At 47.1% G+C, this 22,803-nt stretch overlaps 2 protein-coding genes and 1 pseudogene across 2 annotated transcripts in view; all 3 read right to left on the bottom strand.

The window, feature by feature from the left end:
* LOC142258625 (uncharacterized) overlaps nt 1–22,803 on the bottom strand; it is a 193,017-nt gene that overhangs the window by 109,718 nt on the left and 60,496 nt on the right. The window lies entirely within an intron of this gene.
* LOC142303529 (uncharacterized) overlaps nt 4,106–22,803 on the bottom strand; it is a 54,864-nt pseudogene continuing 36,166 nt past the window's right edge.
* Nucleotides 9,396–22,776, bottom strand: LOC142303537 (gastrula zinc finger protein XlCGF66.1-like). The gene is made up of 5 exons (XM_075344978.1): nt 22,637–22,776; nt 13,260–13,362; nt 9,781–9,957; nt 9,575–9,698; nt 9,396–9,493 (listed from the first exon to the last, which is right to left on the bottom strand). Exons 2-5 carry the CDS (start codon nt 13,335–13,337, stop codon nt 9,396–9,398), a joined length of 477 nt encoding a protein of 158 aa, XP_075201093.1. The 5' UTR covers nt 13,338–13,362; nt 22,637–22,776.

Below are 22,803 nucleotides of genomic sequence, written 5' to 3'. Positions count from 1 at the left end.
CACCTTGAGGGCTAATTCTCAACCTCTCTCCTTCAGCTCTCAGACTCGACTCACTACACTCCTCACTTCCCATCCCTGACCCCCAAAGTGGGCGACTCTATTCCACTCAAGCCGTCCACTGGTGTGTCTGGTGGGTGTGGTGCAGGGTGTAGCTAGGATTTGATTTGCTGTTGGAGGCAACACCATTTAGTTAGGGACCAAGAGGGAGGCGGAATACTGCACGGAAGGGCAGCTTGTGCAGTATAGGTGAGTACTGTATAGCATTATGTGAGCACTGTATGCCACTATTTGACACTGTATCACTCTGTCACACTGTATGGTGCTATGTAACACTGTATGGCATGTGACACTGTATCACTGTCACACTGTATGGCGCTATGTGACACTGCATGACACTGTGAGTACTGTATGGCATTATGTGACACTGTATGGCATTATGTGAGTACTGTATGGCACTATATGAGTACTGTAGGGCACTATGTGACACATTTTTGCAGTGTGTAGCAGACCTTGATGTATTTTATGCTCTTTGCTTCCCTGATTTGTGGATTGTTCCGCCACATACCTGTGCCCTAATCACTTTTCAAGCGCTGCAGTCACTACAGGGTATTGTACCTGTGCGGTCAGGTCCAGTACTAATATCACTGATCTCACACTAATTAGTCCTCGATTAATAACTCCGCGCCCCTCCCCACACACAATACAATGCACCTCCACTACCCTTCCCCACACATATACACACACACACACACACACACACACACACACACACAAAATACAATGCACCTCCATTACCTACACACACACACAAAATACAATGCACGCTCCATTACCCCTCCCCCCACACACACAATACAATACACCCCCCATCACACACACACACACACACACACACACACACAAAATGCACCCCCCCATTACCCCCTCCCCACAAACACAATACAATGTACCATCCATTACCCCCTCCCCAGACATAATACAATGCACTCCCACCACCCCCTACACACACAAATTACACTACCCCATCACCACACACTCCTGCCTCCCCCCCTCCCCCCTCCCTCGGAATACAGTACTCCCCCTCTGCCTGTCACAAAGCTGTGTTCCTTTACAAATGTTCCCCGTTATGTGTCCTCAGCCCTTCCCCACTCATCCCCCATTAATTAAACCTGCCATCTTCAGCTCCTCTATGGAGTGCTTACTGCTGCCTGATGCATCCTGTGTGGCGCCCGCAGCACTGTGATGACATCAGCAAGGTGCTGATCTCATCACGTTGCTGCACATCTGGGGCGGGGCCCAGTCCTGGCGCACTGTTAAATTGTATTTACGTCTGAAAGACGCAAATACATTGATAGGAAGGAGGAAGCTGCGGTCACCGTCGCCGCCACCGCCGCGCTCCTCAGCAGTGTGTGCATGCCGGGCACACTGTCACACAGCAGGGCAGGCACAGCACAGCGCGCTGCCTCCTGCTACAGCTAGTGTGCCCGGCATGCACACACTGCTGAGGAGCAAGGCGGTGACTGCAGATACACCGACCCACTACAGGGACCGGCCCACTACAGGGACCGGCCCACTACAGGGACCGGCCCACTACAGGGACCGGCCCACTACAGGGACCGGCCCACTACAGGGACCGGCCCACCTGGCATTTGCCAGAATTGCCCTATGGGCAGTCCGGGCCTGCTACCGACTTTTGGGGAAAGTGCTTGTGGTTACTGAGCCTGATTGAACAAGCTAAGGCTTGTACCGAATTTGAAATAGGTGAACCTTTACCGAACAGGTTCGCTCATCTCTAATTATGAATACACTCATAACTCTGTCCCTATCCATCCATTGCTCAGTGAGGAGAAGGGGATATTCTTTATTGCCAGGGCTGTTGCTTTGTACATTCCTTCTATTCCCTGTAACAGTGTCATATATAAGATTGTGCTGATGCTGTGAGTGATACTAGGGGTAAAGTGAGAAGGGTTTAGGAAGAGTTACAGGTCTGTGCTCACCGCTGGTCTGCAACCCAGCACAAGGGCTGATGAGAAATATATTCAGATAGGAGGAATCTGGAAGATGGAGGTGGTGGCTGACAGCAGAGCTGATGCCGGGGGCAGGAAGAGAAGCAGAAAGGCATAAAACAGCATGAAACTGGCAGAAACGGATTAGGGGGATCTATAGAGGCATTATCCTTCAGCATTTATAGAAAAAACGTAACTGAGTGAGTGCGACGCCCTGGACTAGCCAGGTAGTCACAGGTAGGCCCTTGCACAACACCCGTAACCCTAAAAAGGGTAACAAGAGACAACCTTTAAAACCCTAGTCACCTCCCTCAGGGTTTGATGAGCACACCAGAGGGCGTAGCCAAGCCACCGAGGAGTTCACAGGCCCTGAGGCAGGAAAACACAAGTAGATTGAGTTAGGGAGTCGAGGAGTGAAGGTCAAGTGCAGAGGCAGACCTGTGCCCAGGTCTGCCACAGTCTACACCAGGTGCCTGGGTTGGAGCCCAGTCACCTCTGGCTAGGAAGCATACAGTGGCCTCAGCCTGCAGGAGCCGGGAAGACGGCCAGGTGGAACCATAAGGGACCAGGACAGGGTAGTGGCCCGTCGGTACCGAACCGGGGAACCGACTGGAAACCGGAGCACAAGTGGGGGTACTTAGACCCTGAAACTTGGTCCCGAAAATACTGGACTAAGTTAATTAACTGATTGAGGTCTGACCTTTAGGTCCTTTCCCACCCAAGTCCCGACTGAAGACAACAGCTCACCAATAGGGATAAACGCCACCGCCCAGGCTTAGAGATCCCACGGGCCAGCATCTGCTCTTCCGACACATACAAGCCGGGGAGCGGGGCTCCCATAGCTGAAGCACAGGTGTCCAACTACAGGGAAGGTGCAGGAGACCACCAACCCGGGTGGGGGACCAGACGCAGCCGGCTGTGGGCACCGACCACCATCTTTCTGGTTTACCAGTGACTCTTGTGCATCTGTAATAGTGAGTACAACTGTGCCCTCGGGCCGCGCATGGCCCTGCACCACCAAGCACCCACAAACCATTCCCAACGGGCCCTGGGACCACCACCCCTGCCCATGGAGGGGTTAACACCTTTGTTGCGCAACATCTTCCCCGGGTGCCTAGTAAACAGCAGCGGTGGTGTCCACATTCACCACAACCCGTGGGTGGCGTCACGAACTCTAACAAACAAACCACGGCCTCGGCCATAACCCTAACACCCCCTCAAAGCGGTAGCCCCTTTCAGAGCGAAGTGAACCCCGGTCTGGAGGCGCTCGAGCCACCTACAAACGAGCCCGGATCCGAGTGGCTCGGCTGCAGCCGAGCGCGGGGCGGTACATCAGGATAGTGGGCGACCACTCTAATGTGAGAGATGGACTCTTCTTCTCTCAGCTTTTCTATTACAAGTTTCTTTTTATCCTGATGACGGTGGTAATATCATCCTTAGACCACAACCACAAAGTCCTATTCCTAGTACACGAACCTAATGATAATATTCAAAAATTAGAAACTGTGCTAACAAATTTTCACAAACTCCTATATTTATACACAATATGCCGACCAGATCAATCTCAACTCCACAGGTTCTCATGAAATATCGGACCACCAAAAGGACAACATGTAAATAAACCGATAGTGTCATGGTCTGGGGTTGTTTTGCTTCATCGGGACCTGAGGATTTGCTGTGGAAAACGGACCCATAAATTTTGCTGTCTACCAAAAAAATCCTGAAGGAAAATATGCGGCCATTGTTTGTGACCTCAAGCTGAAGCGCACAGCAGGACATGGATCTAAAACACACCAGCAAGTCCACCTCAGACTGGTTTAAGAAAAACAAAATTAAGACTTTGGAGTGGCCTGGTCAAAGTCCTAACCTTAATCTGAGTGATATGCTGTGGCATGCATTTACCTTAAAAAGGCGGTTCATGTTCAAAGACCTCCAACGTGGCGGAATTGCAACACAATTGCAACAAGACTGCAGCGATGAATGGGCCAAAAGGCCTCAATAGCGTTGTAAAATCCCAGATTTCAATATAAATAATTTAAATTAAGAATATGCAATGCATTTGGCAGTGAAACAGGATTCTTAAGGCATATAATTCAATTTATTTATTTTACTCACTTATATTAGCGCCATTAATTTTTCAGCTCTACAGACAGTATCACCACTGTCCCCATTGGGGCTCACCATAAGCATTCCTTATCAGTATTTGGAGTGTGTGAGGAATCACAGGCAGAACATACAGTCTCCTTGTAGATGTCGTCCTTCGGGGGAGATTTGACTAAAATACATTAAAGAAATGTCTGCTTGCTTGTGTGCGAGTACTATTGTGTCTAAATAGATTTAAGTTATGGACATGTTTTTTATGTGAGTTTTTGATGGGCAATCAGCTGTTACTTTTGCTGATAACACTTTCCACATACAGAACATAGAAATGGCTTCTCCCCTACTGTATGAATTCTTTGATGTCTGACAAAATTTCAATTCTGAGTAAAACATTTCCCACATTCTGGACATGAATACAGCTTCTTCCTGTGTGAGTTCTTTGATGTTCAGTAAGAGTTTATTCACTACTATTACATTTCCCACATTCTATACATAAAAATGTCTTCTATCTTGTGTGAATGCTCATGTGTCTAACAAAAGCGGATTTGTAAGCAAAGCTTTTCCCACAATCTGAACATGAAAATGGCTTCTCCCCTGTGTGACTTCTTATATGTGCAAGAAGATATGCTTTCTGATTATAACATTGCCCACAATCTGAACATGAATATGGCTGCTCCTCCATATGTGTATTTATATGCACATCTAGCTGTGATTTCTGAAAAAGACATTTTCCACAATCTGGACATGAATATGGCTTCTACCCCGTGTGAGTTCTTAGATGCACATCTAGCTGTGATTTCCGAATAAAACATTTCCCACATTCTGAACATGAAAATGGCTTCTCCCCTGTGTGAGTTTTTATATGCAGATCTAGGTGTGATTTCCGAACAAAGCATTTCCCACATTCTGAACATGAAAATGGCTTCTCCCCTGTGTGAGATTTTATATGCCTATCAAGCAATGATTTCCTATTAAAACATTTCCCACAATCTGAACAAGAATATGGCTTCACCCCCATGTGAGTTTTTATATGCACATCAAGCTGTGATTGCAAACTAAAACATTTCCCACATTCTGAACATGAAAATTGCTTCTCCCTCGTGTGAGTTATTATATGCCGATCAAGGTGTGATCTCCGAATAAAACATTTCCCACATTCTGAACATGAAAACGGCTTCTCCCCTGTGTGAGATTTTATATGCCTATCAAGCAGTGATTTCCTAATAAAACATTTCCCACAATCTGAACAAGAATATGGCTTCACCCCCATGTGAGTTTTTATATGCACATCAAGCTGTGATTGCCAACTAAAACATTTCCCACATTCTGAACATGAAAATGGCTTCTCCCCCGTGTGAGTTATTATATGCCGATCAAGGTGTGATCTCCGAATAAAACATTTCCCACATTCTGAACATGAAAATGGCTTCTCCCCTGTGTGAGTTCTTATATGCTCATCAAGCTGTGACCTCCTAATAAAACATTTCTCACAATCTGAACATGAAAATGGCTTCTCTCCCGTGTGAATTTTTATATGCACATCAAGCTGTGATTTCCAAATAAAACATCTCTCACATTCTGAACATGAATGCGGCTTCTCCCAAGTGTGAGTTCTTTGTTGTTGAACAGCCCACATGTCACTTCTATTTTGATGAACATTCTGCGTTGAATCAGGAGATTGTTTAGAAGCATTAGATGATGGATCTTGGATGTGAAGGGCTGAGGGTATATATGTGATAATTACTTGCTCTTCATATGTATTCTGTATAATGCCAAAATCTTCTGTCAAATGAATAAAACAGATTTCGTAAATTTTAAACATTATAACATTAAAACTTGGTTTCCACAGGTAAGGTCAGGCCCCTGACTGCAGTATCATTATGCAGCCCAGACGACTCTACTACAATTCTAAACATAAATCACATAGAAAATAAGTTATTAATATTGATTATATCCTGAATGTCATACCTGATACCATAAGCACAGTGTCCATAGCTGCCTTATATAAGGCGACATAAGAGGAATTATACTTTATGATGGCATAAAAGTAAGTGTGTGTTAAATACTCTATACAAAGAAAAGGACAGAGGACAGCGCTCCATGTGTGAATCGGCCGAGCACGGCAACCAAAATATTGTCTACAGCGCTTACCGCAGCAAGTTGTGCTTGCAGGTACATCACTGGAAACAGCGCAGGAAAATCCTCCAGAAGCCGCTGCACCGACCGCAGGCTCTAAAGGCTGCTTTACACCAGACAATCTATCGTGCGATAGATAGTCGGGGTCACGGTTTTTGTGACGCACATCCGGCATTGCTGGCGATGCCGGCCTGTGTGACACCTCCTAGCGACGCAGTATCGCTCACAAATCGTGAGTCGTGTACTGCTCGCTAGGTTCCATAATATCGTTTAATTTAGTTGTTCATCGTTTCCGGGGTAGCACACGCTGCTCCGTGTTACACCCCGGGAACGATGAACAGCAGCTCACCTGCGTCACGCGGCCGCCGCCGGCTATGTGAAGGAAGGAGGTGGGCGGGATGTTTACGTCCCGCTCATCTCCGCCCCTCCGCTTCCATTGGCCGGCGGCCGTGTGACGTCGCTGTGACGCCGAACGTCCCTCCCACTCCAGGAAGTGGACGTTCGCCGCCCACAGCAAGGTCGCACGAGAGGTAAGTATGTGTGACGGGGGGTTACTGACTTTGTGCGACACGGGCAGCGATTTGCCCGTGACGCAAAAAGGACGGGGGCGGGTACGATCGATTGTGAAATCGCACAATCGGTCGTACCATGTAAAGCAGCCTTAACTGCCCAAGGCAGGGAGCTGATCATGGAAGGAAAGGGGCTGCAGAGCTGGATGATCCGGGCGCTGCAAAAAGAGGAGGCGAGCCAGCGCAGGAGCAATCAATTCTTACAGAATACCGCTCTGCAGCCTCTTTCCTTCCATAAATCCTCTATAAGATGGAAGAGTCAGCAACAGAAATGAGCAACCAAGGAGAGATTTGTTACATTTCAGCATCTTGTGATTAAAAAGAAAATAAATCTGAACATTTTCTCTCCTAGAAGAAAATCATAATCTAGAAATATTTTATCCTTTCTCCTATTATTAAACTCGTCTCCTGCACATTCACTGATGAAATGACGTCAGTAGAAGAATCGGTCAAGAATCCCCCCCCCCCCCAATATCAGTATTAAATTGCTGGACCCCGGACATCCTATCAGGACACAATGGGTTATATACAGTGGTTACGGAAAGTATTTAGATCCCTTTAAATTTTTCACTCTTTGTTTCATTGCAGTCATTTGGTAAATTCAAAAAAGTTCATTGTTTTCTCATTAATGTACACTCTGCGCCCCATCCCCCATCTTGACAGAAGGAAAACAGAAATGTAGAAATTTTTGTAAATTTTTTAAACAAGAAAAACTGAAATATCACATGGTCATAAGTATTCAGACCTTTTGTTCAGACACTCATATGTAAGTCACATGCTGTCCATTTCTTTGCGATCCTCCTTGAGATGGTTCTACTCCTTCATTGGAGTCCAGCTGTGTGTAATTAAACTGATAGGACTTGATTTGGAAAGGTGAAAACCTGTCTATATAAGGCCCCTTTCACACTGCTTTTTTGCCTTATGTTTAGTGGTCCTGTCGGGGCATCCGTCTGAACCGCCCCTCCCCCACCCCGCAAAGCGTGAAAGCCCACAAAGTTTTTTTTAAAAAAAACACATGAAGGACTCCCAGACTATGAGAAATAAGATTCTCTGGTCTGATGAGACGAAGATAGAACTTTTTGGTGATAATTCTAAGCGGTATGTGTGGAGGAAACCAGGCAATGCTCATCACCTGCCCAATAAAATCCCAACAGTGAACCATGGTGGTGGCAGCATCACGCTATGTGGGCAGGGACAGGACGACTGGTTGCAATTGAAGGAAGGATGAGTGCGGCCAAGTCCAGAGATAGCCTGGAAGAAAACCTCTTCCAGAATGCTCTGGACCTCAGACTTGGCCGAAGGTTCACCTTCCAACAAGAAAATGTCCCCAAGCACACAGCTAAAATAACAAAGCAGTGGCTTCAAAACGCCTCTGTGACCATTCTTGACCGGCCCAGCCAGAGCCCTGACCTAAACCCAATTGAGCATCTCTGGAGAGACTTGAAAATGGCCGTATACTAACGTTCACCATCCAACCTGACGGAACTGGAGAGGATCTGCAAGGAAGAACGGCCGAGGATCCTCAAATCCAGGTGTGAAAAACTTGTTGCATCATTCCCAAGAAGACTCATAGCTGTACTATCTCAAAAGGGCGCTTCTACTCAATACTGAGCAAAGGGTCTGAATACTTATGACCATGTGATATTTCAGTTTTTCTCGTTTACAAAATTTGCAGAAATATCTACATTTCTTTCAAAATGGGATGTAGATTGTACATTAATGAGAAAAAAAATGAACTTTTTTGAATTTAACAAATTGCTGCAATGAAACGAAGAGTGAAAAATTTAAAGGGGTCTGAATACTTTCCGTATCCACTGTATAAGAGTTGACACTCGTCTTTCATGTAACCATATTTGTTATGTGATAATAACGCTCCGCCATCTCTATCTCTTCCTCCTCCCTGGTGAGCAGCATTACCGACCCTCAGAGCAGTAATCTCCATCCGCTCCTGTTATTTGGGTTTATGTCTCCATGTTCTGTATCAGTCACACACTGACATGAGTGTAATAGGAGAGAATGGATTCTTAGTCCCTAAACTGGAGAAACCCCTCATCAGCCCTGACAGCGGATAATAGGAAAGAGCTGGAGCTCGTCCTCGCTCACATCGGCAGAATTCATGTCCAGCTGTATTTCTCCTCTATAACATAACTGCACATCCCGTGTTATCACCTGCACCGGGATCACAGACTCATTCACATTTCATGTGTATTGTACATGAAGGGTTAATATACCGCTGGAGAAACTGACACAGCAAAGATCGGAAATATAGTAATGAGTGACTTGTGTGCATTATTGGGTGGTCTGTACTCACCGGGGCGGTGATCTGTAGGAATCTCCTCTTTACTCCGCTGATCGCCCCTCACATTTCTCTCTGGAGAATTAATATTGTTCAGATCTTTATCCGGATCCAAAAGCTGCAAAACAAAATATTGTAAAAGTCCCGGGGAATAATGGAGATAAGATCCGGACATGTGAGGTCTGTGGTCAGCTGTGATCCTGCCGTCTCCACTGCTCTCATTACACAAGTATAAACATCTAATACTGGAGGAGAAAACAAGACTGAACACAAGGAGGTCACAGCCGTCTACACCTCATAGGGGAGATCTCCATCTACCTGAGGATCCTGTGGAGGAGGAGGAGGAGCGGGACATCTCTCTGGGGTCGTCCTCGTACTGGAGAGACCTGCAGGAGACACAGACAGGACGGACATCATTATTACATACAGATAATTATAGGCCGGGTGTATTCAGTCCTGTCTATTACCTGGTGATGTGCGGGGCTGGGGCTCCTCCATCATCACCTCCTTGTACCGCTCCTTGTGTCCTTCTAGATACTCCCACTCCTCCATTGAGAAATAGACTGTGACGTCCTGACACCTTATAGGAACCTGACAACACAATGATACCGTCATCACCCAGAATCCTCCAGTGCCGTCCTGTATAATGTCCCAGCATTCCCAGCAGTGTCACCTCTCCAGTCAGCAGCTCAAGCATCTTGTTGGTGAGTTCTAGAATCTTCTCGTCATTGATGTCCTCATGTATCCGGGGGTGAGGTGGAGGCCCCGGGATTGGGCTCAGGGTTCCTCCCCGTCCTTCAGACACAGGGGCCTGACGGCGATCACTAGAGGTCTTCACTACTGTGTAATCCTGAGTGTGGAGACATTAATAATATCACTACAGACATTTCCAGAGTCCATCACCTCCCCGGTCATATCCTCTGTTATTCCCATAGATAATGATGTAATGTGATGACATCAGAACCTCTCACCTCCCCGGTCATATCCTCTGTTATTCCCATAGATAATGATGTAATGTGATGACATCAGAGCCTCTCACCTCCCCGGTCATATCCTCTGTTATCCCCATAGATAATGATGTAATGTGATGACATCAGAGCCTCTCACCTCCCCGGTCATATCCTCTGTTATTCCCATAGATAATGATGTAATGTGATGACATCAGAACCTCTCACCTCCCCGGTCATATCCTCTGTTATCCCCATAGATAATGATGTAATGTGATGACATCAGAGCCTCTCACCTCCCCGGTCATATCCTCTGTTATCCCCATAGATAATGATGTAATGTGAGGACATCAGAGCCTCTCACCTCCCCGTTCATATCCTCTGTTATTCCCATAGATAATGATGTAATGTGATGACATCAGAACCTCTCACCTCCCCGGTCATATCCTCTGTTATCCCCATAGATAATGATGTAATGTGAGGACATCAGAGCCTCTCACCTCCCCGTTCGTATCCTCTGTTATTCCCATAGATAATGATGTAATGTGAGGACATCAGAACCTCTCACCTCCCCGGTCATATCCTCTGTTATCCCCATAGATAATGATGTAATGTGAGGACATCAGAGCCTCTCACCTCCCCGTTCATATCCTCTGTTATTCCCATAGATAATGATGTAATGTGATGACATCAGAACCTCTCACCTCTTCGGTCATATCCTCTGTTATTCCTGTCCTTGCGCTGAGGGTTAATGGTGCAGGGGCCGGCGCACCCGGCCAGGCCGGGGTGGTTACTCACAGTCAGTAATAAGATACAAGAGTCCAGTAGTAAACCAAGTTGGTGGTAGCCAGCCTTCGGGAACGGGTGTACTTGTCCCACACCCGGGTTTGTTGTCTTAATCTTTCCCCTCTGCACTGTTTTGCACTGTTTAGACTGATGGTGGGACTCCTGGCTTGTAACTCAGGATCCTGCTCCCGGTTAGTTAATTGGGAGCCGTGCCCGTCAGACGCTGACCCATGGGATTTCTTAGCCTTGGCGGTGGCCCTATCCCTTCTGGTTGGGTGGTTGTCTACTTTTCGGGACTTAAGGTGGGACAGGACCTGTAATCCTGCCCTCAATCGGTTAATTAGATGGGCTGCTGGTTTCGGTCTCGGCTTCAGGGTCCGAGTACCCCCTTTCTGTGCGTACGGTTTCCGGTGGGTTCTCCGGTGGCTGCACCGGCGGGCCACTACCCTGTCCCGGTCCACTCTGGATCCCCGCAGCCATCTTCCCGTCTCCTGCGGACTAGGGACACCGTATGCCACTTAGCCAAAGGGCACCAGGGCTCCAACCCTGGAACCTGTCAGATTCAGAGCCCAGACCCCACACAGGTCTGAGCTCTCCACTTGGACTCTCGACTAATCTGAACTCTGAGCTTAATCTAACTTAACTCATCTTTTCCCTCCTCTGGGGAGACTAGACTCCTAGGTGGGCATTTTCCAACCGCCTGGTTCCGCCCCCTGGTGTGTATCTTCCTCAGAGGGGGTGACTAGGGTTTCAGTTTGGCTGCTGTAACCCTTTGGGGACCGGTGTTATGCAGGGGGGGCTAAATGTGTAGTGTACCTGGTTCCCCAGGGCGCTACAATGACATCAGAACCTCTCACCTCACCGGTCATATCCTGTTATTCCCATAGATAATGATGTAATATGATGACATCAGAGCCTCTCACCTCCCCGGTCATATCCTCTGTTATTCCCATAGATAATGATGTAATGTGATGACATCAGAGCCTCTCACCTCCCCGGTCATATCCTCTGTTATTCCCATAGATAATGATGTAATGTGATGACATCAGAGCCTCTCACCTCCCCAGTCATATCCTCTGTTATTCCCATAGATAATGATGTAATGTGATGACATCAGAGCCTCTCACCTCCCCGGTCATATCCTCTGTCATTCCCATAGATAATGATGTAATGTGATGACATCAGAGCCTCTCACCTCCCCGGTCATATCCTCTGTTATTCCCATAGATAGTGATGTAATGTGATGACATCAGAACCTCTCACCTCCCCGGTCATATCCTCGGTTATTCCCATAGATAATGATGTAATGTGATGACATCAGAACCTCTCACCTCCCCGGTCATATCCTCTGTTATTCCCATAGATAATGATGTAATGTGATGACATCAGAGCCTCTCACCTCCCCGGTCATATCCTCTGCTATCCCCATAGATAGTGATGTAATGTGATGACATCAGAACCTCTCACCTCCCCGGTCATATCCTCGGTTATTCCCATAGATAATGATGTAATGTGATGACATCAGAGCCTCTCACCTCCCCGGTCATATCCTCTGTTATTCCCATAGATAATGATGTAATGTGATGACATCAGAGCCTCTCACCTCCCCGGTCATATCCTCTGCTATCCCCATAGATAGTGATGTAATGTGATGACATCAGAACCTCTCACCTCCCCGGTCATATCCTCTGCTATCCCCATAGATAATGATGTAATGTGATGACATCAGAGCCTCTCACCTCCCCGGTCATATCCTCGGTTATTCCCATAGATAATGATGTAATGTGATGACATCAGAACCTCTCACCTTCCCGGTCATATCCTCTGTTATTCCCATAGATAATGATGTAATGTGATGACATCAGAACCTCTCACCTCCCCGGTCATATCCTCGGTTATTCCCATAGATAATGATGTAATGTGATGACATCAGAGCCTCTCATCTCCCCGGTCATATCCTCTGTTATCCCCATAGATAATGATGTAATGTGATGACATCAGAACCTCTCACCTCCCCGGTCATATCCTCTGTTATCCCCATAGATAATGATGTAATGTGGTGACGTCACAGCTTCTCACCTCCCCAGTCATATCCTCTGTTATTCCCATAGATAATGATGTAATGTGATGACATCAGAACCTCTCACCTCCCCGGTCATATCCTCTGTTATCCCCATAGATAATGATGTAATGTGGTGACGTCACAGCCTCTCACCTCCCCGGTCATATCCTCTGTTATTCCCATAGATAATGATGTAATGTGATGACATCAGAGCCTCTCACCTCCCCGGTCATATCCTCTGTTATTCCCATAGATAATGATGTGATGTGATGACATCAGAGCCTCTCACCTCCCCGGTCATATCCTCTGTTATCCCCATAGATAATGATGTAATGTGATGACATCAGAGCCTCTCACCTCTCCAGTAAGATGGAAGATTATCTCCAGACTCAGGTTTAATATCTTCTCCATAATTTGGTCTTTGTCCTTATTCATCTTTCTTGGGTAAATCCGGATAAATCTATTTAAAAAAAAAACCAATATAAGATTCTTTATTGTAAAGAGGATGAGATGATCAGAAAATGAACAAAACGGGAAAACCACAAAAATTAACTGAAGTGAATAAGGGGAACTAATTTGTGAAAATATAAAAGTGTAGATGTCGTCTTCCCTCTTCTATTGAACAGATAACTAATTGAGGCGGCTCCTCAGATCCGACCATGAGCGCTGCAGGCAATCACTTCTTGGCCGATGTTTTTCCAGTCAATGTAAACTGGGACTGACAAATATCACTGGAGCATCAGAGCGGGAGTGACGGGGGATTTATTGCACACATTCTGCAACCAAATCTGCATCATCTGGAAGGAAAACTGCAGCTGTAAAAAGGCACGTTTCTTCTGCAATTTGGTGCGTTTTTCTTTTTTTTCCATGTGTTTTTGGATGGGGGTTTTCACTACTTAAATGGAGAAGATGCAGAACGAATTGACACACTGCAGGTTTTTTCTGCAACCAGATCTGCAAGGAAAAAATCCTGCACATGTGCACGACACCTCAGGCTTCTCATTGACTTTGCTGGCATAAGGATATCCTATCAGATTTGTGAAAATCTGTAAGAAAAAATGCATCAAAAAACGTGGAAAAACCGCAATGTGTGCACACAGCCTTACACTGGTGAGCACTAGGGAAGGAGGTCACACCTGGCCTGAACCTTCTCTGCTAGTCCGGGTTTTTGTTGCAATGTAGAAGGGACGGCGGGGTGCAGGGGCAGCCGTGGCAGGGACTACCTTCTTGCTGCAGCGCAGCATTAGATCAGCACTATGCACCGCCGCCTCCGTTCCACTACAGGGGAAGGGGTGCTGGGACTTGTAGTGTGGGTCACACTCTTTCAGGATGTAAGCACAGGACAAGTTCTTCCTTCTGGGCCCTCTCACAGCTGCCGACTGCAGCAGGCCTCAATGTTCCCAAACACCAAAGAGTCTGTATCCTTCACAACCATAAACTTCTCTTTACTGAACAGTGTCACATACAACTTCCGATCACGGCAGCGGCGGGCACATCCTTCAACAGTTACAGGGGACAACATCTTCATTACACATAACCTTCCCAAGGTCCATTCTAGAACTTTACTGCGGCCGTTGTCGTTAGCAACTAGAGTTCCATTAAATTTTCCAGCCACATCCATGGTACTCAGGCTTCCGAGCCCCTCATCTCCTCTCTCATCTTCATTCTTTCGGGCAGATTCATATAGTCCTTCAGGGGTCCGTCTCCCAACCACAGGGATTAGCTATCAGCCATGATGGGGACGGCTCTCTTCTATCCTGGTCTGTCAGGACTTACTCCTACTCCTGAGGAGCCCACTGACCTTCAGCCTGGAGAGGGGGTTTGTTGGGTATACGCCAGGGGGTAGCAACCATCCAGACCATTCCGACTTCACCCTTTTGGGACGTGGTTTGGTCAGTCCACCTCTCACCAGGGCCTCATGTGTCCGGTGTCTAGATATGACCCTGTGGGTCCTTCAAAGGGACTTTGACTCACACCTCCGACTGGTGCGGCACCTCACTGCTTCTCTGGGGACTCTGCCTTCATAAGCTTTTTACTAACTAAGTTCCTCCCTGCCATTAGCTCTCCCTAGCCTGAGAGCACCAAGGGAAGTAGCTTACCCCATGTGGTCATCTAGTGGCCGCACACAGAATATATCATAAACCATATCTACAGCACACACAGTATATCAACATTAAAGGGAACCTGTCATCAGAAATTCTGCTTTCAACCTAAAAGTTTCCCCCTCTGCAGCTCGTGGGCTGCATTCTAGCAAGGTTTCTATACTTTTTGTGCCCCCTTTTAAACCAAAATAAATACTTTATAAAGTTATACCTTTTGGTATGAAAATCTTGTAAATTCTCCATGGGGGCGGGCCGTCTGGTGTCCGTTGCTGTCCCTTACGCTGTCCCCCCACGCTCCAAATCATCCCTCAGGACGCCGCCCACTGCGCCCGAGGTCCCGTGCACGCCAGGACACCTGGTGACGTGGTCGCACGCACGAGAGTATGGGCGGCGCTGTGATTGCATCGCAAGTGCCCGCCCATACTCTCGTGGCCGCGCTCTCCCCTCTGTACGTCGCTCAGATCCTCCGCTTCTCCTGTGGTGGCCTGCTCCGCTCCTCCCATCTATTTCCTGCTTCAGGGTACGATGGGAAGGAGGTGACGTCTGGTCATTTGGCCGGCGCAGAACGCTGGAGGAAGAGGGGAAAGTGCGGTCACGAGGTTATGGGCGGCACTTGCTGATGACACTCACAGCGCCGCCCATAGCCTCGTGCCTGCGCAACACGTCACCAGCTGTCACACGTGCACGTAGTGCACAGTCCCGCTACAGTCGCACAGCGCATGCGCGGGACCTCGGGCGCCCAGGGGCGGCGTCCTGAGGTTTGAAATTCAGCGTTCGGGGGCGGCGTAAATCGGCAGGAGGACAGTAACGGACACCAGGCAGCCCGCCCCCATGGATAATTTACTAAATTTACATACGAAAAGGTACAACTTTATAAAGTGTTTATTTTGGTATAAAAGGGGCCAGAAAAACTAGAGGAACCTTCCTAGAATGCAGCCCAGGAGCTGCAGAAGGGGAAACTTTTAGGTTTATAGCTAAATTTCTGATGACAGGTTCCCTTTAAACAGTACAATTACAGACAGGGGATGTGCAGTCTTACACCCCCTTACAGCAACATCTGAGTTGCACAGCTGCAGGATAAGGACAGCATAAATAGGCAGCCAGAACTTTTCACTTTGGTGGGTGTTTGGTGTGGAAATCTGAGGCAGAGGTAATAACATAGCTGAATGGACTGGCACCTCCAGGACCTATACCTGTCTGAAGTAAGACTGTTTTTTTTCTGTTTGTTATCAGTGGGAATAAAAGATTGAGTTTTGGACTGAGAACCCGTGTGCGCCTCTTTACTGCGTCCCTGCCATTGCCTACCAGACCTGATTCCCTACATTTGGTGGCTTGAAGCGGGCAAATGCAGCCTGGCTGTGTGCCAATATATGTCCTGGGAGAAGGGTCTGTCACAAACACAAGGATATCTGCAGTGATCAGGGTGGATAAAAATCAATGTTTTTTTAAAAAAAATCAAAAAAATCGGATTTTTTTTTATTTAAATCGGATTTTTTTTTATTTAAAATCGGATTTTTTTCAATAAACTGCTTTTTCAGGAAAATATTTTACCATCCAAATGGTCTTCCATCATGAGATAAAGCTGAGTTGTTTAACTCAGTAGAATAAAGGCTGTATATGTGTAACATTCACAATGCCATGCTCTTCCAGAGGTTTCTGTAGGATTAGTGGGCAGTTCATCCAGGATAGTGCTTCATTAGCAGCAGCATCATCATCAGACACCCACAGCCACATATCACCATCACCCAAAAGGAAGAAAAAACCTTTACCTCCTGGAACCACCATAGATAGGTTTGTGATAAGAACTAGCAGATTAGAAAAAGAGTTGATTGATGAAAAAATTGCCCAGTTTATTTATGCAACGAACTCTTCTTCGTTAATATGGTTCAGTCACTGAGACCAGGATACAGTCCACCCAGAAGAGCTGATGTTGCAGGGAAACTGCTGGATCAAGTGTATGACAGAGAAATGGAGCAATGTGCAACAGCTCTGGAGGGTAAAATTCTTAACCTAAGTATTGATGGGTGGAGTAATGTCCACAATGATCCTATTGTATGTGCTTGTATAACAACAGAAGAAGGTAAAGTCTTCCTTGCACAAACAACTGATACGTCAGGAAATGCACACACAGCAGAATACTTACAAGAAGTGGCAGTAAAAGCTATAACGACATGTAAACAAAAATTCAAATGTCTAGTACGCAGTTTGGTCACTGACAATGCTGCAAACGTATCCAAGATGAGAAGAGCAGGGAGGGAATACAAAGCTGCTAATAACATATGGTTGCAGTGCTCATTTGCTGCACCTCTTAGCCAAAGACTTAAGTGTTCCAGAAATAAAGGCTAATGTTGTTGAAATTGCTAAATACTTCCCTAATAATCATTTTGCTGCAGCAGCTCTGAAAAGGATGGGTGGAACCAAGCTAACGCTCCCACAAGATGTTAGATGGAACTCTGTGGTGGACTGTTTTGAGCAGTATATCAAAAACTGGCCTATTCTGATGACACTTTGTGAAGAAAATCGAGATAAAATAGATGCCACTGTCACGGCCAAAATCCTCAACATTGGGCTTAAGAGAAATGTTGAACATATGCTGAGCTTCCTGAAACCCATCTCTCAAGCTTTAAACAAAATACAGAAAAATAGCTGTTTTATTGCGGATGCTGTTGAAATTTGGAAGGAACTGAGTGAACACTTAAAAACAGAACTACACATGGACAGAATTAAATTACAAGCAGTAAACAAACGAATGGGACAAGCACTGACTCCAGCTCATTTTTTGGCAAATATTGTCAATATCCAATATCAGGGTCAAAACCTAAGTGCTGAGGAAGAGGAGTTAGCTATGACATGGGTATCCAGCAATCATCCATCTTTAATGCCAACTATAATAAACTTCAGAGCTAAGGGGGAACCATTCAAGAAATATATGTTTGCTGAAGATATTTTAAGGAAGGTCACACCAGTAAACAGGTGGAAGTCACTTAAGCGCTTGGATTTAGAGACTGTTCAAGTAATGATTTCACTTTTAACAGCAGTAGCTTCTTCTGCAGGCGTTGAAAGAATATTCTCTTCCTTTGGACTCATTCATTCTAAATTGAGAAATCGGTTGGGACCCAATAAAGCAGGAAAGCTTGTTTTTCTTTTCCAGATTATGAATAGGAACAAAGAAGAAGATGATGATGATGAAGATGACGACAAGTGAGCAACAGAGGACAGCAGGGACAGTAGTATTTAAGTTTTTCATGTGTCGGCTGGGCTGACAGTCAAAGTTTCTTAAAATATATATATATTTTGTTTAGCCAAATTAGTTAACAAACATGGATGCTTGTTTAAGCAAATAACTTATGCTGTAATGTTGTTATTGGTTCAGTTGAATAAATCTATTTAAATTGTTATTAAGGTCAGGATTATTTTTCTCCTTCCTAAGTACAACAGAACAGTGGTGTCCAAATATGAATGATTAACCCATTAAACTGGGGAGAAAAAAGTAATATAAAAAGTGATTCTAAAAATCTTCATCTACTTGCATGTTAAAGTAGCAAGAACTAGTTTAGGTAGAAACTTTGATTTAAATCACTGATTTAAATCAAGCCTTACTGACTAGTGATTTAAATCGTGATTTAAATTGTGATTTAAATCAGTTAGATTTAAATCAAATCCACCCTGGCAGTGATGGAGGCCACTCGGCAGCAGCAGATATTTAGTCAGCAGCAGCCGGTGACCGATCAGCTGCTGGTACAGCAATGACGACATCACAGTCAGCAGAAACTCCACAGGTGCTTCACAACGCCCGGAAAGTGCTTCATAGGGCGATGAAGAACTCTGATGACATTGAGTCCTATCTGGGCATGTTTGTGAGAGCGGCCAGAGAGGGAAAGTCTACCTCAGGACCAATGGACGGAAGTCATTGCTCTGTTTCTGGCATCAGGACCACAGAAAGCCAACCAAGCAAGTGGCAGACAACGCAAGGGTGAGATCCTGACATGACTTGGTGTAAATGTGTTATTTCAGGCCTAGCGGGTACATCGGTGGGAGTTTAACCCTTAAAAGCCAGCCAGGTTTCACTGCTATGACTTGCTGCACAGATGCAGGATTAGGACAGCATAAATAAATAGCCCTTAGGCTATGTGCCCACGTTGCGTTCTGTCCTTGCAGAAATTTCTGCAGCGATTTGAACAGCACATGCATACCTCCCAACCGTCCCGGATACAGCAGGACTATCACGATTTGCAGAGTTTGTCCCGTTGCCCCGGGCGGGAGGTCTGTATCCCGTGGCTCCGCCCACCCACTATCTCCCCGCCTCGCTGCTTTTCCCTCCTACCATCCTAACACGTGACGTGAGCATTAGGCTATGTGCACATGTTGCGTACAGTCACTGCAGAAATTTCTGCAGCGATCTGAAGAGCACACGTGCGCTTCAAATCGCTGCAGAAAAAGTCCGTAGTGGAAAAAAAAAAAAAAGCCGATTCCATGCGCTCTGCCTGCAGCTTCTCCCATAGACAGAGCAGGGGCTGCAGGCAAAGCGCACGGAAGAAGTGACATGTCACTTCTTAGAACGCGTGCTTCGGGCAGCAGCCGAAGCGCTGCGCTCTAATACGCCACGTGCGCACGTCTCCTGCATAATCTTCATAGATTATGCAGGGGACGCAGGACGCATGCAGTTACGCTGCGCTACAAAGCGCAGCGTAACTGCATGTAATTACGCAACGTGCGCACATAGCCTTACAGAGCGGAGTGCGCTACCCGAAACTAGTCTCTGTCTGTGCTGCTGCTGAGGTATGAAAAATGAATGTCCCCAGCGCTGATTCCCCTCCCCCCCTGGCCCGGAGCCTGTGCTCCTCTAGCTGTTTCTCTGATTCCCGTGTGTTTGTGTCCTGATCTATCATGTGTTTGCTTCTCAATGCTGCAGGCACACCACGGTAGATCAGGACACATTGGGGAGAGGACACAGTGTACTTACCACTTGTTTCCTCTCCTGCAGGTGCACAGCACTGGCCGGTAATATGCAAAGATAGAAGCATTTGCAATGCTTCTATCAGCTACCGACCACATGATCTCCTGCCTGGCAGAGCTGCTTCATCTTAGGGCTCCAACATACATCCGTTAAAACCACGCACGTGTGATACGGGCCGTTTTTCGGGTCCGTTTTCCGTTTTTTAGGTCCGTTTTTATGGTATGTGTGGCCAGCGTGTGTATCCCGTATGCTAACCGTATGTGCGTGAGTGAAATAACTGACATATGTGTGTGTGTTGTCCGTGTAACATGTTCCGTGTGTGTGTGTGTGATGCACAATGTCGTTGATACATGTCGCCAGACAGCAGACAGAGTTGCGCGATGAGAATGAACTCAGGTGAACTTCACCCGACTTCATTGTCATGCTGCGGCTCTGTCTGTCTGCCGCGTACTGATTAGCGGTCACCCGTGAAGGGCTCACCGGTGACCGCTAATCCCCTGACTGAATTGAGCAGCCGTCTCTCATACTTACCGTTCCCCGATCTCCGGCGCGGCGCTGCACGGCTGTTATAAAAACTTCGGCGGATTTTACTATTTTGAAAAAGCCGGCCGCCCATTAATCAATCTCGTATTCCCTGCTTTACCCGCCCACCGGCGCCTGTGATTGGTTGCAGTCACACACGCCCACCACGCTGAGTGACAGCTGTCTCACTGCACCCAATCACAGCAGCCGGTGGGCGTGTCTATACTGTGCAGTAAAATAAATAAATAAATAAATAATTAAAAAAAACGGCGTGCGGTCCCCCCCATTTTAATACCGCTGGATCCAGCGGTGTCCGCGGGTAACCTCAGTGTCAGCTCAGCTGATCGCGCTACTCACCTCATTTGTTGCGTGGAGCTGACAGGAGCGGCGGTGTCTTCTGCAGCTCCTGTCACCTGCATGTAGCAGAGCTGGAAGCGACGCTGGAGGTCCGTGGATTACGCCGGACATGGAGGGCTTTGTCGGGGTTAATAAATTGGTGATGAGGGACTTTGTTAGTGTTTTTTATTTCTAATAAATTATTTTTTCGGGTGTGTGTGTGTTTTTTAAATGTCACTTACAGATTAATCATGGAAGGTATCTCGGGGAGACGCCTGACATGATTAATCTAGGACTTATTGGCAGCTATGGGCTGCCAATAACTCCTTATTACCCCGATTTGCCAACGCACCAGGGCAAATCGGGAAGAGCCGGGTACAGTCCCAGAACTGTCGCATATAATGTATGCGGCAATTCTGGGCGGCTGCTGACTGATATTGTTAGGCTGCGGGGCTCCCCATAACGTGGGGCTCCCCATCCTGAGAATACCAGCCTTCAGCCATATGGCTTTATCTGGCTGGTATTAAAATGGGGGGGACCACACGCCGTTTTTTTAAATTATTTATTTATTTATTTTACTGCACAGTATAGACACGCCCACCGGCTGCTGTGATTGGGTGCAGTGAGACAGCGGTCACTCAGCGTGGTGGGCGTGTGTAACTGCAACCAATCACAGGCGCCGGTGGGCGGGTAAAGCAGGGAATACGAGATTGATTAATGGGCGGCCGGCTTTTTCAAAATAGTAAAAGCCGCCGAAGTTTTTATAACAGCCGTGCAGCGCCGCGCCGGAGATCGGGGAATGGTAAGTATGAGAGAGGGGGGGGAACTGACCGACAGACACCTAGAGGGACAGATAAGACAGAGAGACCGACCGACAGACATAGAGACCGACCGACGGACTGAGGGAGAGAACGAAACAGAAAAAGAAAAAAGACCGACATCACATGAAAAAAGCACAAAACGTACAGGGAGCAAACAGATGCGTCCGTGTCACTCGGACGTGCGCACAGACCCATTGACTTTCATTGGGTCCGTGCTGCGTGTTGCGTGCAGAAAACGGACATGCTGCCGTGCAAAATGCACACAGGTACGGATCACGGACACGGACAAACGGACATGCATCAAAAATGCACGTGGAGCTTTTATCATACAATAACATTGGTGCACGTTTGGCCGTGTCTCCAGTATACACGGAAATGGACCAAACACTCACGTGTTTCACGGATGTGTGTTTCAGGCCTTAGGCTAAGTTCACACAACAGTTTTTTCCAATCAGGCACAATCCGGTTTGTGCCTGATGCAACGGATCCGTCTCAGATTGTGAAAAAACTGATGTGACGGATCCGTTTTTTTTTTACGCTGAGAGAGAGAGACCCCACCATCAACGCACACACCGGTACTACCGCCCCATCATCATCACCGCACACACAGGCACTACCTCACACGCATCATCACCGCACACGCCGGCACTACCCAGCACGCATCATCACCGCACATGCAGGTACTACCTCACACGCATCATCACCGCACACCCCTGCACTTACGCACGCATTATCACCGCACACGCCGGCACTACCCAGCACGCATTATCACCGCACACGGAGGCACTACCGCACGCATCATCACCGTACATGCCGGCACTACCCCACATGCATCATCACCGCACACCCCTGCACTACCGCACGCATTATCACCGCGCACGCCGGCACTACCCTGCACGCATCATCACCGCACACCCCTGCACTACCGCACGCATTATCACCGCACACGCCGGCACTACCCTGCACGCATCATCACCGCACACAACCCGGCATTACCTCAGTGACGTCACCGCTGACAGCGCCACTCCCTTCAGTTGCTGCGTGGAGCAGATAGAGAGAGGCGGTGTTCTACTGCCGTTCCTGTCAGCTTCATGTAGCAGACCTGAGAGCGTCGCGGGACCTCTGTGGATTATGTTGGACCTGGAGGGGTATTTGGGGATTTT

Source organism: Anomaloglossus baeobatrachus, chromosome 1 (assembly GCF_048569485.1).
Source record: "Anomaloglossus baeobatrachus isolate aAnoBae1 chromosome 1, aAnoBae1.hap1, whole genome shotgun sequence".
Lineage (NCBI taxonomy): Eukaryota > Metazoa > Chordata > Amphibia > Anura > Aromobatidae > Anomaloglossus > Anomaloglossus baeobatrachus.
Note: the sequence above shows the minus strand (reverse complement) of the source record. Positions and strands in the feature narration are given on the sequence as shown.

What these genes read in the sequence shown, in the direction of transcription:
- LOC142303537 (XM_075344978.1), bottom strand. Translation starts at nt 13,337, where the DNA reads ATGAATAAGGACAAAGACCAAATTATGGAGAAGATATTAAACCTGAGT. An exon ending in TCTTCCATCTTACTGGAGAG is followed by an intron (nt 9,958 to 13,259) that starts GTGAGAGGCTCT and finishes CTCCACACTCAG; the next exon opens with GATTACACAGTAGTGAAGAC. An exon ending in CCAGCCCCGCACATCACCAG is followed by an intron (nt 9,494 to 9,574) that starts GTAATAGACAGG and finishes TGTCTCCTGCAG; the next exon opens with GTCTCTCCAGTACGAGGACG.